Source organism: Aulonocara stuartgranti (genome assembly GCF_965226115.1).
Source record: "Aulonocara stuartgranti genome assembly, chromosome: 14".
In the NCBI taxonomy this organism is placed as follows: Eukaryota; Metazoa; Chordata; class Actinopteri; order Cichliformes; family Cichlidae; genus Aulonocara; species Aulonocara stuartgranti.
Genome location: NC_138950.1, coordinates 17,772,009 through 17,789,869, shown reverse-complemented (window position 1 = coordinate 17,789,869; position 17,861 = coordinate 17,772,009). Strand labels below are relative to the sequence as shown.

General features: G+C 42.1%; 1 protein-coding gene across 1 annotated transcript in view; it reads right to left on the bottom strand.

Moving 5' to 3' along the window:
• Positions 1-893: 893 nt before the first annotated feature.
• Positions 894-17,861, bottom strand: part of arhgap35a (Rho GTPase activating protein 35a) — a 64,614-nt gene continuing 47,646 nt past the window's right edge. Inside the window, exons 3-7 of the mRNA XM_082502185.1 lie at positions 14,635-14,767; positions 9,733-9,810; positions 7,507-7,638; positions 5,859-5,964; positions 894-4,947 (exon numbers count right to left, since the gene is read on the bottom strand). Coding sequence (XP_082358311.1) covers positions 4,476-4,947; positions 5,859-5,964; positions 7,507-7,638; positions 9,733-9,810; positions 14,635-14,767 — 921 coding nt within the window. The 3' untranslated portion in view covers positions 894-4,475. The remainder of the gene's footprint in view (positions 4,948-5,858; positions 5,965-7,506; positions 7,639-9,732; positions 9,811-14,634; positions 14,768-17,861) is intronic.

Genomic DNA, 17,861 nt, shown 5'->3' with positions numbered 1-17,861 from the left:
CAGAGCATCAGACTGTGGTACAGAGATTTGTGTGAAACTAAACTCTTTTTTTTTTAGCCCATGGTATAAGTATACTTCTGCTAAACTGCATTATAATATACCAAAAAGCTGTCTTCTATAAAAGACTCTGTACTTTTCTCCATCCTGACATTTCTTGTTGAAATGTGAAATGTCTTTGCTGGTGTTTTTATATGTTTATAACAGCACTGTCTGTCTTTATAAAGGTGCACTAGATTCATATTTAGCTTCAGTTCACGAGACCACTTTTCTGTGGTGATCATAGCTCTCTTTGGCATCAAATCACAACACTTGCAGACATAGACAGGTAAACTACCAGCTCACTTAATATCCACTGGTTTAGTCGTCAGCTTCCTTCCTTCCTCCTTTAACTACAGCTTTGTTCAAATACCCCATTTAAATAAAGCAGCATTTTTGTTGAGCACCACCATAATTATCCAACAGCCTACAAAAATAGATGAAACGTGAGCATTACCTCTGTTTCAAACTGAATGACATTATTTTTAGATTGGAATTCTTATGATTTATCCCTATGGTGTTATGTGAATAAACTTAATAGTCAGTTTTAACACTTTAAGGCTTTAAAATGTTGACAGAAATAACCCAAACACCATCTGGACACAAGTACACCCATAACATTTGACCAATCACACACCTTCTTGGTCACTGAGAGCTATTAATGATTGTAAATATTTACCACAGTCTGTAGTTAATAGAATTAATTTCTATGACACCGTTTTTATTTTTTTCATTTCTTACGACAAAGCTTTATTAAGAGAGGATTCACCAGTTGAAATATCTGGGCTGTTATGGTAGCTTGGGGTTTCCTAACACATGATGTAACTAAACCGATAAAGAGACACAGGAGACGAGAGTTTTACAAGATTTGATTTATTAACTATGATACAGATCACATAAGGCCTTGCTGTATACACCATTCCCATTGAGACAAATTACCATACTCAGTAAATAATGAGTTTTTTTTTTTGTTTGATGTTATCATTTCAGTTTACAGTACTTCATTTATTTATTTTTGTATCATTTCCACCCCACCCCCCATCATTTCTTAATATTTTTTTTATTATCTCTTAAATAGTGAGAGTGGTGGAGCCCACTTCCTTGGTCCGGAAGAAATCATGCACTATACTGGGCTGGTCTCTCAATCGTTCATCAAGAAATTGTTAAAAATGCTTCTTTTTTTTAATTAATAAAATAAACCATAAAAAGAAACTTTCTCTATCACCACTGACTAAAGGGAAAAGTGTTAGACCCCCTAACATACCAATAAACAACCATTTGAATATAGCTTTGCTTGTTTCTGAATTTAACTTAACAGACATCTGTCACCATTGTTGCAAAAAAGAAAAAAAAAAAACAAGAAAAAGGAAAGCAATGCAGCCACAAATTATCGCTCAAAGTCACATTTTCAATTTTTTTTAATTATCCAATGTTCTCCTAAACTGTCACTTTTGCTTCCCATCTCTCACTCAACCCTTTTTTCCCCTCCAGTCTTTGGCTGCCTCACAGTCAGTTCAGTATTAACACATTGATATACACAGGGAACGCCACTGGCCGGCGTTCACACACAAGTACCAGTGGTCACCCCTCCTTCTTCCCTCCGTCTCCCAAATAAAGATCCCATTCACCAGTTTGCTGTCTGTCTTCCCTCCCTCTCGCTCCCCCCTCCCCATTCTCTCTCACACTTTCACTGAGGATCAGTGTGTGTAATCTGGACGAGCTAACAGGGTTACACAGTTGGGTAATGACCGCGAGAGGAGCTGCATTCCTCTCCTTCACGTTTGGTGGGATCACACTGGTGTCTGGCCATTTGCCAAGCAACGCTTGCTAGCATGTTAGCTCCGACCTGCTCAAACACACACTCTTACACACAAACTGTACATGCACTCACACACACGCAGTAAATAGGTAGTGTGGACTGATAAAAGCTCCTTTAAGAGTTCAGTGACTGGCTGAATGTTTTTTTTCTTATATCTTTGGGCAGAGAGAGAGAGACGCGCAAAGATGCAATTTAGTGTCAAACAGAGCAGGTGACCTCAGTGAGCATCTGCTTAACATTAACACACATAACTTCACATTCTTACTCAAACTCAAAGCACGTGCATGAATGCACACGCACTGCAAAACCTGCTTCGATCGGGGCTCAGCAATTCTCCTCGAGCCCCATCTTGCTGGTTTCTACGGTAACAGCAGGCTGTGAGCAGAGGAATTCATTCGAGTCATGCAGACGGATGAATGGACTGTCTGTTCTGTCTGCTGTCTCTCCCGGACCCAACTGTCTCTTGGACAGCGAATGACGAGGGGAAGCGGCGGCGTAACAGTCACGATGGAGGGAGTTTGGCGTAGTGGTTGCACTCTTGCAAATTACATTTTGCGTCCACCAAGAGCAGGTTTTAATCTTTGTTTTAGAGACATGTCTCTAAACACTGTCTCATGAGAGGACAACACGCTGGGGCCTAGAGCAGCGGTTACCAATAATTTCCAAGGATAAAAAGCCTCCCACCTCTCAAGGCTTGAGCCTTACTTCCAGCTCTTATTTCTTGCATGTAATGCTACATTGTGCCTCAGTCTCTAAGGCTTCATATTCTTTCTCTAAAATAACTTCTGGGTAGTGGAATGAACTCCTTTACAAAGGGCTGAATGTTGAGTCGGTGCCCACAGGGGACTAACAACTAAAGACACAAAGGCAATTTCATTCACTGCATGCTTAACCAACTGCAATGTGGCCACATGCTTTGCGGTTCCACTGTTAGGATCTATGTAATCTCAACTGATTTTTACCAGATTTAAAACTGCCACAGTTGCTTAATTTATAATTTTACACTTAAGTTTAACCTACTTGACAGATTATTCTTGACAATTGCACCTAAGAGAGAATCTGAAGCAACACAAACCACAGTAGGAGAAGGATGCTACGCCCATGCAGCAGTGGAAGCAACGGCAATACCCATTTCTTCCTCTAGATGTCAGTGGTGTGCTCTCAGAAAGAGACAGTAGGGTGGACTGACAATAAAGTGAACAGTGGCTGTCATGTTATGGCAGCTCCAATTTAAAATGTGCCTTAAAAGTGCTCAGAAAAGTGCTTTATGAACAAGGTCCTTGGTATGAAAACTGCAGCACCAGCTCACTCGTGAATCCACCACAGCGTGAAAGAAGAAACATGACAGGCGGGGATCCAAACCTGGAATTATTTCCACTCTCTGTCTAATGCAGGGAATTTCAACAAAACGTCAGGGATACAGGTGTGCTCAGGGAAGCAGCCAGCCAGCCAGCCACACATTACACTAGTTGCCAGTTCGGCTGGGATTTTTCATAAATGAACAACATAATAAAAACAAATGGGGACAGTGGTAATGGGAACGTTGACTGAAGGCTTTCACCAAATAAAATAAAATAATCACATTTTAAGCTGTTTGTGTTTACGAGAACAGAGCATGAGGATGAAGTTCAAAGTGACAGAGAGTGGGAGGAGCCTTCCCAAAAATGCATAGACAGCACAGTGCCCACAATCCTTTGCTCTAATTTGCTGCCCAGTAGATCCAGTCGGGTGAGTTTTTTTTTTTTTTTTTTTTTTAAATGTGCTTGGCGTACTGCCTCAACTAAAACTGATTTTGTCTGTGTGTGTGTGTGCGGCAGAGTAAAGGGTTGACAGATAGGAATTTGTGATCGAGGAGAACATCCTGTTGGGTGAGCAGCAACTCGTGTCTCTTGCTCAAGTCCTCTGTACAGTGGTGAAAGAAACAAATGTGTGTGTTCAGGCTCTCTTATCCACTTTGTCTCAGATGCAGCCTCCAATTACATACAGCAGGTGGATTGATTTGCAGAAAAAACAAAAAAAAAAAATGAAAAAACAAACGTGTGCAGGCCACCAAATTTCCCAGCACAATCAGAAGCTAAGGGACTGAGGAGAATGGCTGTTGGAGGCACACTGGCCACTGGGTGTTTGCATTAAGTGCATGGTTGTGTGTACGCTGAAGCAATCCCAACATAAAGGACTACACATTCACCCTTGTAATTTACTTCTTAGTCCCTCCCTGAGTCCCTTTAACAATTACTGATACATCTGACTCTTCATTCGCCTGTTTGTAGATTTGCTATAAGGCAAGGAGGGCAGATCTAGATGAAGTGAGACTGAGAGACAGAAAGGGATAAAGTGGCAGGGAGGGAGAAAGATCATACTGTCAGTTCAAAGGCTCCTCAGTGTTTCTCCTTCCTGGCTTCTGTGTGTCCGTTTTTCTGAAAGCACTGAAGGCTGAAATAAATGCCCCCCTTCTTCTCCCTCTACATACTGCATCTCACTCGCTCTCTCCCAACTTCCTACTTCAATTCATCTCCTTCACATCGTTCCCAAAACTTCAAAATCTCTCATTCTGAAACCTTTAAACTGAATCTTGTTATCCTTCTGCTTTTTCCCCCTCCGCTTTCCCTTGATCCCTGATTCACAGTGTGTGTTGCTCTGTCGGGGGGTGATGCGGGTGCAGGGAGGGCGGCAGCAGGGCCGGGAGCGGCGACTGGGGAGTAGGAGGCGGGGAATGGGATGGGGACTGATGCTGATGGGAATGATGGTGGATAGGAGGACCATAGTGAGGAATAACAGGTGGAGTGGCAGGGAGGACGTAGGGAGTTGGGGACGGAGCTGTTGAGGATGAGTAGCCTCCAGCCATGCAGGAGTAGGCAGAGGTTCCTCCTCCGGAGAGCGTAGCTGTGGGGGAGCCAGGGAGGCCGTCAGCCAGTGGCTGATTGTAGAAGAAGTATGCACACTGTTGGATGAAGCTCTCGATGATTGTCTGGTAGGTGCGGGTAGCAGTCAGAGCATCCATGGTGGTGAAGTCTGGTCTCATGAGCGTGGGCCAGAAACAGATGGACAAGTTCTCACTGGTCATCAAGTTCATCTTGTTGTTCTGGCTCACCCTGGAAAACAGAAAGAAAGAAGTGAAATTATATGATCATTGTCGGCAGGCTACCCCCCCCCCCCCCCCAAATATCTGTAGGAAACATTTTTGATAAAACTCAAAGTTTCTAGAAAAAAACTCATTATTTTGAAAACAAACATAAATCATACATAAAAGTAAACCAACACAGTTCCAGTGAACAGATTGCACACATTATTATTTGTTTATGTAAAGGAATGACATTGCTTCACTTCGCTAGGTTGCATCGACAACATCACACCACTGTCAACAGGAACATGGTGACATTGGTTATGCACATGCACCTAATCAAAATCAGTGTTTTATTTTATGTCTTAAATCTTGAATTGGCCCAGGATCTGATAAGGTCCTTCAGAGCATGAGCGTGTTTCACAAATTTTGAGTTTAGAATCTCACAGAATGTAATTACGTTTTTTTCTTATGATGTGAAGTTCAAGAGTCTCTCAATTTACAACCATGTAGAGGTGAAACTGTCTCTTGATAAGATAAAGAAAGCCCAAACTGTAAAATAACCTTATTTTTTTAATAACTGATATGCCCCTTCTTTTTTATTTAATCATCCTGTCACCTTTAGAGGGGGTTAGGCCCTCAGGTCGATGGCCACTATTTTATATACACTTTTGAATTCAGGTTTCAGTTTTCCTGACACATGCTGATAACAGAATTATTCATTTATTACATAAATTAAAATGTAACATCCACTACCCTCCATTTCAAAATAGAGATAACGTGACCACGGCATTAATGACGATCATTTCTCAGACTGAGTAAAACCTCTGTTCAAACAGTAAGCTCATCACACTGATATCACCCTTGGGTCACTTGACTGTCTGACCAGTGGTGTAGTCAGCACAGTCGCCAGAAGTCATCTGACCCCCACCGTTCACTCACTTGTTCAAGTGGCTGATGACATATTTGAAGACCTCATAATTCTCCTTAGGGAAGCGGCGCAGAACATCCTTCATCGTCTGGAAGCGCTGCTCCCTGTCGTTGATCTCTGAATGGTGGCAAAGAGAGACGGGAGGTTAGCAGGAGGGAGAAAAGTGGCTGAAAGACAAGATTAGAAGAATCTGAGGAGAAGATGTCAGGGGAGAGCGAGTGGAGAGTAAAGAAAGATTAGGAAGGGATGGGGAGAGCACAACTGAATAGCAGAGAGCTTGAAGAGCATGGGGAGGCAATTTCAGCTCTAAAAGCAGAGGTCTGTGCAGGACACATTGATTTAATCCTAATATAAAATTTTCTCCCTGACAAAATCAAAAATATTTGAACGGACTCCAGACTAGATTCATAAAAATAATATATAAAAAAAAAACAAAAAAAAAACCCCCATTGGACAAGGACCGCACACACTGCAGCAGAAATACACCATGCATACACCCATTACAGTGTCCTGCAGCTTACAGCAACACACACACACACACACACTCGCACACTGACACACACTCAGGGTGTGTTAAGCCTGATGGCAGTGAGGAGTGAGTCAGACAAACTGACGTCACCGGCTAACACAGTCCATTGAGAGTGCGGGAGTTTGTGTGTGTGTGTGTGCGTGAGTGAGGCAGAGAGCAGCAGCGAGAAACAGCAGATGTTCTCCTGCACATCACAAACATGATTTACAGTCGCACAATCTGAGTTTGTATTCCCACAATGAGGTCAGTGCGGATCAAAAACAGATCTGGGACCGAACGACTTTACACAGTCACAGTTTCCTCCCGCTCTACATCCATCACGAGCGATCAAAACTTAACTCGAGTTCCTTACAGCTTATTTAAAGTAATGTCACCATGACAATATCCACCAAAAATCCACCCACCAGCTTTTCTCTCAGTCGCCTTTTTCTCCACCTCTCTGCTAACCCCAATTTGCTATTTTCCACAAATGACGCCTTTCTCATCTCCAACTCTACCATAATTTTTCTTCTTCTTTCACCCTCACTTCTTTTCCTCTATTGTGGTACAGACTGCAGGAGCTTTATCAGGTCTCTGTCACAGCTGAAAGGTCACGCTGGGGGCGTTAGAAAACAAACACACATACACTCAAAGACATGGGATGCAGAGCTCGGTGAGTGACAGCAGCCTCACGGCCCAGGGTTAAATCTCTCTGGCGTGATGCAAGACTAAGCTATGCTTTAAATCGCCATTCTGACAGATTACAGGACACAAAGAGAAAAAGCGAGGCTGTGGAGAGGGCAGGGGCACTCTCGTTTATCTAACATATTTTCTCATGACTTCATCCAGACCCTAGTGCTCCTGCATCCCTCATCACGCTGCGCAATCAGCCCCGTATCCTCCTTCTCAAAGCCTTAAATATTCTCCCCTCCATCCATTTCTCCTCCTCCCGTTTCCAGCCCTTTACCAAGTGACAAATCCAATTCTCCCCATGGGTGGATTTGGATTGCAGGAGTATTGCTTGTTAGGTTAAAGAAAAGTTACAATGAAGGGGAAAGGATTTCAGGCAAAATCCAATCCATCCTCGGGTTTTAGTGCAGAATTCCCCACACATGCCTCAACCTCACCGTCCCCACAGCCCCAGGACTTACTGAAGGCCTCCACCAGCTCTGTCTGCATGCTGTAGGGCACCAGAGGGTCAGGTAGCTCAGAGAAGAAGGCCTTCATGGCACCTGCCACTGTGTTGATGGTGAAGTCTTTCTCCACCAGATCGAGGCTGTGGTCTAAGGGGAAAAAAAATGAAAGGGAAATTCGACATTTTAAATGCAAGACAGATGTATGCCAAATATATACATCCCAACTGTGCATGCATAGAATGTATAAGAAAAAATAACTCTTTTAATTTCATCTAGTCATCACGCCGGTATCATGAGATCAATGCTTTATCCCTGGACCACACAAGTAAAAGAAGGCAATTTAATACATTTGAGGACAGTGAACAAAATGGTACCACGTAGGGATGCATACATATTTATTGTTTTCCTCATTATTTAGTCCCCCTCTGCTGCAGGGAAAGAGAGTAATCTCTATTATGAAAAATAGCTGAACTGTCTTTCGGCTCTTTGTGCCGTCTTTGAAGATATAGCCTAGCCAGTACAAAATTCATTCACCGAACTGATGCCACTGTTGTGTGATTATCAGTGTTATCCTTTTGGCCAATCAGTCAATACGTTTGATCAATACTTCTTTGCATCCATGGAACCGATTAACTTTTCATTCTGTGCTACTATTTTTTTCTTTGCTCATTGTACTCACCTTTGAATATAAAACTACACAAATTCAATACAGCAGCATATGACATAATGCAATCTTGAATGGCAGCTTATTCTTTTTTTTTTTGGGCTGCTCCTTTTAGGGGTCCATCTTCGTCTCACCCAATCGCTAGCATGCCCTTCTGTCACACCAATCCTCTTCATATCACGATATCACTACATTCATAAACCTTCTCTGTGGTATTTCTATTTTCTTCCTGCCTGGCAGCTCCATCTTTAACATCCTTTGTCCAATATATTCACCATCCCTCCTCTGCACTTGTCTAAACCAGGTCATTCTTGCTGAGATGATTCTCTGATGTACTCATTACTAATCTTGTCCTTCCTCGTCACTCCCAGTGAAAATCTTAGCCTGTTTAACCCAGCCACCTGCAGTTCCACCTCCTGTCCAAACCATAGATCATAGCAGGTTTCAGTATCATCTTGTAAACCTTACCCAATATTTCAAACTTTCCGAGATCTATTCCCATTAACAGCAGTGCCTTGTAGAAATAATGGGAGATGATATAAATAATTTTTGTTTAATATGATGATGCACTTCAATTTGCTAGGTCTTCATAATGCCAATTTTCCTAGATGCTTCCAGTGTCACACATCTTAGAGACAAGGCTGGCCAAACAGACTTCTCACTTCATAGTTTACTTGATATAAATATCAAAGTAAACTATATCAAATAGCATCTCTGTTGATGTACCACAAATCATTTTAGTTAATAAACATAGTTAAATAGAACAATCAACGACAGATAATTGTAAAGTTAATTTGAGCAAAGAAAGAAACCAATAGAGCACCACTCTCCCAGAGAGCGTGTGTGTGGGAGACTTAATTAAAAAAGCCATTTTCTGATAACTTGTTACTTTACAAAGGTAGTATGTGCAGAAAAAAAGAGGCAAAACAGACAAGTCTCACAGCTTCAGTTTAACAAGTTCTTGAAAGTCTGATTTGAGCTCCCACTTTTAGAGTTTCCAAGCATAGAGCTTCTGATGCTGCTTCACCTGTGATGAGTTATCTGAATCTTCGTGGAAGTGACGAAGTGCCATCTTCAGCACTGCTATGAGACACCTGCGCTGTAGCTTCACCTGTAATTGTCTTGTCCCATCAGCCTGAGGCTCAGAATGATTCAACACTGGGTTTCAACTCTGATTACCAGAGTAGGATTTAACCTCAACCAGCCGTGGATGCATGAATACACACACACACGAGCCATCTTTCTGCGCCATCTATCTCGGCAGCTGCAAGCTTCATTAACCAAACCAATCTGCAGGCAATTAACTGCCCACACCAGACAGCCACATGCATGGAGACACACATCGAGGGCTCTTGTACCAAGTGAAGCTGCAAGCGCGCAGAGAAGCAGGTAGACGATGGAGGAGGAAGTAATCTAAGAGGAAGTGAAGGCCAATTCCCTCAGAAGAATTAATGCTCCAAGGTTAATTAAGGTGATACAAGATTGTAACAGATAGAAGCAGACAGACACCTGTAGGTGTGCATCTGAGGCATATGTGCACATGTACGTGTGAGTACAGTAGGCATAAAGTAACACACCTTGCTCAAATTGCCGCTGCATGCTCTCCATATCTGCCTTGTTCCCACAGACCCTGTAGATGCCCTCTGTGTTCAGGCCTGGTGGAAAGAGAAAGAAAGAGAGAAATGGTATTAGCTCACAGTTATTTTCATATGTTTAATTTGCAACAAGTGTCAACTATACGTGGGAGCTGCTGAAATAACATAGAATTGTGTGAGAAAAAGTACAGCTACTGAAGGCTGTGCTTTTTGCCTATGTCCCCTTCAATCTAAACACACTATTAGCACAATTTATTAAACCCATAAAGCACTCCTGCAGGTCTGCTAATAGCCCATTGGTCCATTGTGAGAAATTCAGGCCATCTTAGTGCCACAATGCTATAAAATAACATGAGAAATTGTAATTTGTTTTTCACAAGCTTTTTCTCTCCAAGTTAAAGTCAATTTGCAGCCTAAACTCAACCACAATAATATGTACTTTATAAGAAAAGCAATGAAATCAAGCTAAAATTCCAAGTCATGATTTGACATTCTGAACAGACTGATAAAGAATTGTAGCAAATATGAATCCCTCAAACATGAGATCTCAAACCACGAACACAAGACAAAAGAGTAGCAATGAGTGCTACTTTTCCTACAAGCCTTACTGCTCCTATTGCTTACTGTTTAAATTTGTGTTTTTCCAGACTTTTAATGGCTCACACCAGGTGCGCACTAATGCAACATGATTGAGGTAGCCAATTAAATGCTTATTATGTCAGGCTGTTGGATTTTATAATCTGTTTACTGCAATAATCTATTCTAATATAACCTACTATAATTTTTGACAAATGCACTGATTTTTCATACCAACTACGGCAAACACTTTCTTTACATATTAGAAAGTTTGCTAGTAGTCCAGAACACACACACCTAATGAACAAATTGGAAAAACTGCAAACAAGCCAAAGTGGGACAGAAAGACACATGGAGTGCCAGCATAAATGAAAGTGCACTTCATTTTGGTTAATTAATATATTTCCCCCCCCCCCCCAAATCTACATCCTTAAAATCCTGTATTCGCTGACACATTGGTGGCAATCTAAGAAGACAAAGAGCAATCCAGAGGGAGTAAAGGAGATGGGGAGTGGCAGAAAAAAAATGGGGCCTGAAAGGAACAGGCAGGGAGGAAATGAGAGAGCTCTCAGTCAAGGCATACAACATTGATCTCCTCCCCTCCTACCAATCAATTACCCACAAAAGCTTTTCGAGCCAGACACTAGGAAAACAGGGATGGGAGGACAGATACGGAGAGAGGGAGCAGTGTAGTAGTGGTGTGGTGAGGGAGAGATAGGTGCAAAATAGAAAAAGCACCCGAGGATGGGATGGCCACTGGGGGAGTGTGAGGATGCATAGTCAAGACTGATGAAAGAGAGAATGAGAAAAAATAAAGGGATTAAGATAAGGAGGGCTAACCAGAAGGATGGAAAACTCCAAAACACACTACTGAGGGAGGTTAGGGGACAATGAGAAGAAGCTAGTGGCTATAGAAGGTGGAAAAAAAAAAATTCCTTGTCCTCCTGATAAAATCACTCCAGGGGCACGGCAAAAATAAAAATTTCCCTATGACAAACAAGTTTTTTTCTGCCCCCTCAGACATTTTCTTATATACCTTTTTAAGGCTTTTCCAATTCATAAAACAGTTTATATTCAACAAATGAATTATTGTCAGCTTTGGTGCATATACCTTTAAGCACTGCACACACATTTTAAACCAGAACAAAAACCTAAACTACACTAATCTGTGGTGACTTGTTAGCTTCCAGGAGCAATCAAATGGTCAAAAATGCCTGTGGCCCTGCAATCACACAAACCAAGAGTGCGATAAATGTTCCCGCCGCGTTAGAGGCTGCGATTCTGCAGAGTGTTACTATCTGACACCACTCCAGCTGATCCCACATCAGCCCAGATCCCAGTCTCTCTCAGGGTTCAGCAGCCCAGAGGCTGATTTCATAGTTCACCATGGAGACGAGCGGTCGCTGGGTGCTGCCCTTTTCGTCGCTATGGAGGCTTGTACGGCCGGCAGATATGCCTGCACACGCTAAGACACATTCATCACCTCAGTACCCATGAGCAGAGCACACTGCGACTACCACGCTGAGAAAGCCGGAGCTGAGAAGAGATAACAGCAGTCGCTGTGGATTGATTTTATATAGCTGCTTTTCTACAAGCTCAGAATGCATGAAAATAACACAAAATACCACATCCACTCCTATTATTCTCAAGGACAAAGAGAGTGAGCAATGAAGCACGAATAAAAGAAGCAACAGAAGACTTTAGGATTGAAACTACAAGAAGAGAAAAAAAGTGTTTTATTCACAACCAGAAAAAAATATGATTATGAACATTTGTGGGGCTTTTTATGTATATATTAAGGACTGGAGGATTACCTTTCATATTTACACAGCTGCATATAAGCAGGGACAGGGTTTGAAGTGAGACTATAAAACAAAATATCGATCATCTCTTTCACTGAAGTTCTAGTTTTTGAGATATTGACTGTAGAGATATTTGGCTTATGTTGGAATATAATGGCACGAGAAGGGTGAAATAAGCCATCCAACCATCCCTCTACCTGAGCTGAAAGCTAACTGCAAGCGTAATTTGGCTGGTGGATATAGTTTGGTATAAAGTAGTTTAAGTAACTGGGTCATGACGTCAGGAAAGAGACACTTTCACAGAGTTTCTCAGATATATTTTTTCTTTTTAAGCAGTGCAAGATGAGCTAAGGCAATTTCCATCATATTCAAGAGAAGGCATACATCTCTGCATCCAGTATCTCCAAACCTGGGTAACTCACACCAAATCGAATTTGATGGACAAATTGGTGGAAAAACATGTTTATTTGATTTCGGGCTGAACTCTTCCTTCAAGTTAGCGCTAAGTGTTTTTGTTCGAGGTAAAAGGAAAAGGGAAGGATGTAGGTTAAAGCGGCAGGTCCAAGGTCAGCTTGACAACGTCACTCATTACCAGCTCGCACTGTAGTGACAAACATAGTGTCAGTGCTGTAAAGTAATTTCCTGAGAGTGTGATTATACCCAGAGATTACGGACGCAGATAGGATAAGTAAAGTCTGACTTTACAGCAGCTGCAATCAAAACTAAATAGCACACTGTAGCTCATTTCCCCTTCCAGTCCCAGAATTGTGCCCCATATATATATATATATATATATATATATATATATATATATATATATATATATATATATATATATATATATATATATATACACATACATATATACACACACACACGCTGTTGGTTAATAAGATGTGTGAAGTTATACTGCTTACACATGCCTATACTCATAGGTAAAACCCGAACAAGCCAAACACACAAAAGAAACTTCATAACCATGGTGTAACTAAAACACACCCAACCGCATGCAAACAAAAGGTGTGGGGGAAGGACCGAAAGCAATGAAAGAGGAAACACAGGATTTGAGAACAGTAGGGAAAAAATATGATGACTAGACAAGGGTGACAACAGGACAGGGAAAGAAAAAGAAATGTGTGCTAGGAAGAAGATGAAGGAAATCAAATGTGACAAGTGTAGGTACTCTGAGAGATGGAGGGAGGAGGAGGAGCGGATCAGGAGAAAGAAGTTGAGAAACAAGGACACAAAAAGAGACGAGGGGAAAGGAAACGGCGCATTAGGAGAAATACTACAAAGCAGTGAGTGAGGATAATAGGTGGAAAATACCTCCTGAGGAGCTTGGAATTCACTCTTGTGCGTACTTGAATGCATATGCAACCAGTTTTTCTACTTTAACCAGGTGCAACTGCTGTAGCCACTTCCAGTGAACATCTGAACAGGGCGAGGTGAAACCTATCATGACGCTTTGTTATCGAGAGCTTTGCCCCTACGCTCCTGCACAGAGGAAGGCGGATGTTTTGTAAGGCCGCAGTAATCCACAAATACTGAGTCTTTAATCAGGACAGAGATTACAGTGGAATGCACTGGCATGTCAGTAAGCTTGGCCAAATGCAACTCCCATTATGAAGTTAATGTGTGCACATTTTTTTTATTAACTGACGGCTTGAGTAGCTAAAATCCTTTTTATGGATCCAGCCGAGAAGAGGGAGAGGCGTGCGATGTCTTCACACGCGCACTGACCCCGCAAGACTTTGCTTCTGGTTTAATGTAACAGCTGGTAACAGAGTGAGAAGCAAGCTGGCAATCCTAGGGCAGTGGGGCAGCTGAGGAGCATGGCAACAGGGTAGCAAGGTTAGAGGAAGCTATCGGAGCGCGTGTGTCTGCGCTTGCAGAGAGGAGACAAGAGGCCAGGCAACAGTCTAAAGACCTGTCAGCGAAACACAGCTGCAAAATTCACATAACACAGAGCAGATGAGAATATTTCATACTAATATTCTAACATACTTCATATTAAAGAAAAATTATGCTGCTTAAAATCAATGATTCTGTTTCTAAGGCAACAGAAAATACTGTCACTATAACCACGGCCATGTTTTCTTTGATGCTTTTACATGAACCACTTGCAACATACCACATGAACCCTTTAATATTTATGTGAATGATTTCAAATTCAATTCATTTTCTTTTCCTTATAAAAAAGTGGGTTGTAGATGTTCTCCTGTATAGCCCACCTATAGGCTTAGGCACAATCATCAAATAAACCTGAGCAAAGAACAACAGAGACAAAGAAAATGCGTGAATGTAAATGTAAACCGACCAAGAAGAGAGGACGGATAAGGAAATATCCACCAGAAAAGAAACGATTCACACTAATGGAAGCAGCTGTAGTACATGCAGGGCCACAACAACAAAGTCATTTTATAAGAGTTATTAGCTAAACGACTGAAACACAAGAACCTGCGATGCATTGCACTGGATGCCATTAGGCGTCCGTACAGATCCTTACCCGTTGTTTCAATGAAATGGATGCACTTCTCGATGAAGACTGGGATTGGTCTCTCAGGAGTGACCACAGTGGATAGTGGCATGCCAAAGTAGCCAGGTTTTGAGATGGAATGCCTGGGTTTGGATCGTGGTTTCTAGGAAAGGAAAAAAAAAAAAAAAAAAAGATATATCAGAATGTTGGTAGCAAACAAAAGAAGAACATCAACATTTCCTGGTGGCACTGGTCTTGAAATGGCCATGACCTTATTTAAATGTGACTGTGTTGTTATGTTAGCAACTGTGAGACGAGACGTGTATGCACCTATCCCGCACATTCCTTAAAAGGTTAAACTTATATGGCTGCCTTAAGCCCTGATCTGTGCATATACCTGAGAGATATGCATCACTTATTTCACCACTTTATCTCTTCGTTCTTTTGTATGGCATTCTGTTTCTGTTTCTCTCTCTGCTACCGCACGCGCACTGCTGTTAACAGATAATCAAACTCCCTTATTTATTGTTTAAATACTTTCTTACTACCGTTATGGGAGTTGTGATACACTCTTGCAACATTTTTGCCTGCTACTCCGTATGGCTGAGGCGTCAGCAGTAATTGTGCTGTGCCTTAATGGTGTTCAGCAGGGATATTTGAAGGCCTCTGAGCCCTGGATCTCTAGTATGTCTGTCAGCCCCCTGAGGCTCTGGCCTGGAAGGCTGGGTGTCGAGCCAGAGATGCATGGTTGGCTGGACACACAGGCTGCTGGTGCAGTGCAGGCCTGACAGACACAAGAAAAGGAGCAGAGGAGTGCTCATTAGAGGGAAGAAGCACGGCGTGCCCTCTGCTCCAGATACTGGCCTCGCTGCACTCTGCCAAACATTTTCGATTGCACATATATTCACACTCACTCTCAGTGGTACTCGAGGGAACAAGTGGTGATAGATTCATTAAGACCGGGCAGATTAACAAAGGCTCACCTGGAGTTTTTTGCCATCGCCATGGCAAGATATTTTTCATTAGCCTTCTATGAATAAGGCCATTATTAGCACATAACTGTAGGCTAGAGTTATGTCTGTATGTGTCTTACCTTTAACTGTAGTTTCATTTTATCACATTCTTTTAAGAGCTTCAATTTTACATAGGCCAATGAGTTTCACTCTTCAGTCATTAGCGCACTCACTGTGATTTTCCCTTCTTAAATCTTATTAACTGCTAAAATATTAGGCGATGCTTAGTTAGCAAACAAATACATAAGAATATATTTTGCATCCAAGTATTTGCATTGGCCTCAAGACGCTCCTCTATGACAGCCTTTACAAAAAAGAACATTGTCAGCGCTTCGGTTGACAAAAAAGGTTCAAGTGAAAAAAATCCCTAAATGTCAAAAGATAAGAGTATAACAAAGTATTCCAAGAAGAGTCTGCACCTCCTTCAAGAATCCTGTTAAGGTCTGGACTTGCACTAAGTGATACATGTTAAATACCTGCAGATTCTCAGCCAGTCAGTTACAGCTTCCCAGTTATCGTTCCATCATAACCCCACATGAGCAGATTCCTAAGTCGAATTCCTTCACTTATCACTCCCCAGCTACCTCCTCCACTGCCTCTCTGACACTCCCTGGGACGTCCATGGGACCAGGGGTAGATTTGAACCCTGTATTCATGCGTTCACAAAACACTAACGTAAAGCTTCAATTGAATTTTAGGAACAGCAGAGAACTATTGTTGTTATAACTTGCTGCCAGTTTGGTTTCGAGCTCCATGTTGCAGCTCATAATTTATTTGTGTCCTGTCACACTGAGCGTGTTGTATATCTGTGCCCTATCTCAGTTTAGCAGACTGTCTCTATACGCCCACCCCCTCCTCCTGCATCCACTCTCCTCTCTTACTGTCTTCTCTCCCTGCAGTTTTGCCTTCTGGCCACTCCTTTCAGTTGCTGACTGAGACAGGATATGCTGCCAGCGCTGAGGAGACAAAACAGACCTCTACCACAAAATCAAAACACAACAGATCCTCAACAATAACACGCAGACACCACAGTGAGCATTTACACACACTGTAGGACACTGAAACACAAAGCCACTCAAAGGTTTTATCATAACTCTTATTCCTCTCATCTCCATTTTCTTTCCATGGCTGTTTCTGAGCCTTTTGTTTGACTGTCTCCCTGCCTTTTTTTTCCTGCATGAAGTCAGTAGACAAACTGGGTGACTGAGGAATTTCAAACACTTTTCTTTCTGGCTGAGTAAGTTAGGGGGAGAAAAAAAAAGGTGCAGACGAAAGAGAGAGGAAACGTTTCCGGCCTCTCGCTGAGGGAGGGTGATCAGGACAAACACAGTTGGTCAGCGCCTGAGGTAAAGAGGGCTTTAAAATGGGCTAAGAGTGTTTGTTCCTAGACGTCATGATTCAGATTGGTAGACAGCGCCCTAAGGCTCTCTCCAAGAAAATGTTTACACTGCATAACGCCAAACGGTCACGTAAAAGACAACTGAAAAACAGGCTGAGTTAACCCCAACCAGCCAACAACAGGAATGGCTGGTTGTTTGCCAATGGAGAGGCACTGCCACAATACATCTCCCTGAAATGACCAAATAACTCAATAAAATGCCTTCCTGAAGGGATTTCAGGCTGCAGCAGACTGAAAATGGACACTTATCTTTCAGACAGCTGCTTAGAAAATAGGTGATGGAACTTGATCACTTTGTTACAACCACAATTAAGCCATAATGGCTTGTAATGTGGATATCCAGATCTCAAGACATGCCGTAGGGCACAAATCATGGGCACTGATATAACTAATGATGCTGACACTGGCCTACCTTCTGTTGGCTTTTTTTTTTTCCTTTGGAAATGTGTGGGTTTAAAATGTGTCATGTAGTACTGGGCGGTATGACTGGAAATTTAAATCACAGGGTTTTTATGGATCCACTTTTGCTCTGCCCCTTTGCATAGAGAAGGTCAAAGCGTATGGTTGTGTAAAAATCACAGCTATTACATCTTGTGTACTTGCTAACATACAGTCACCGGCCACCTTGTTGGGTACATGCAAAACTGCTTTTTAATGCAAGCCAATCACGTGGGAATTTAATGCATTTAGGCATGTATACATCGTTAATATGATCTGCAGAAGTTTTAAGTGAAAATTTAAGTGACTCTGAATGTGGCATGGCTGCTGTCAGCATCAACGTTTAGAATTTGGGATGAACATGAAAGCATGCATCCATCCTGCCTTGTTCAGGTTTCTGGTGATGG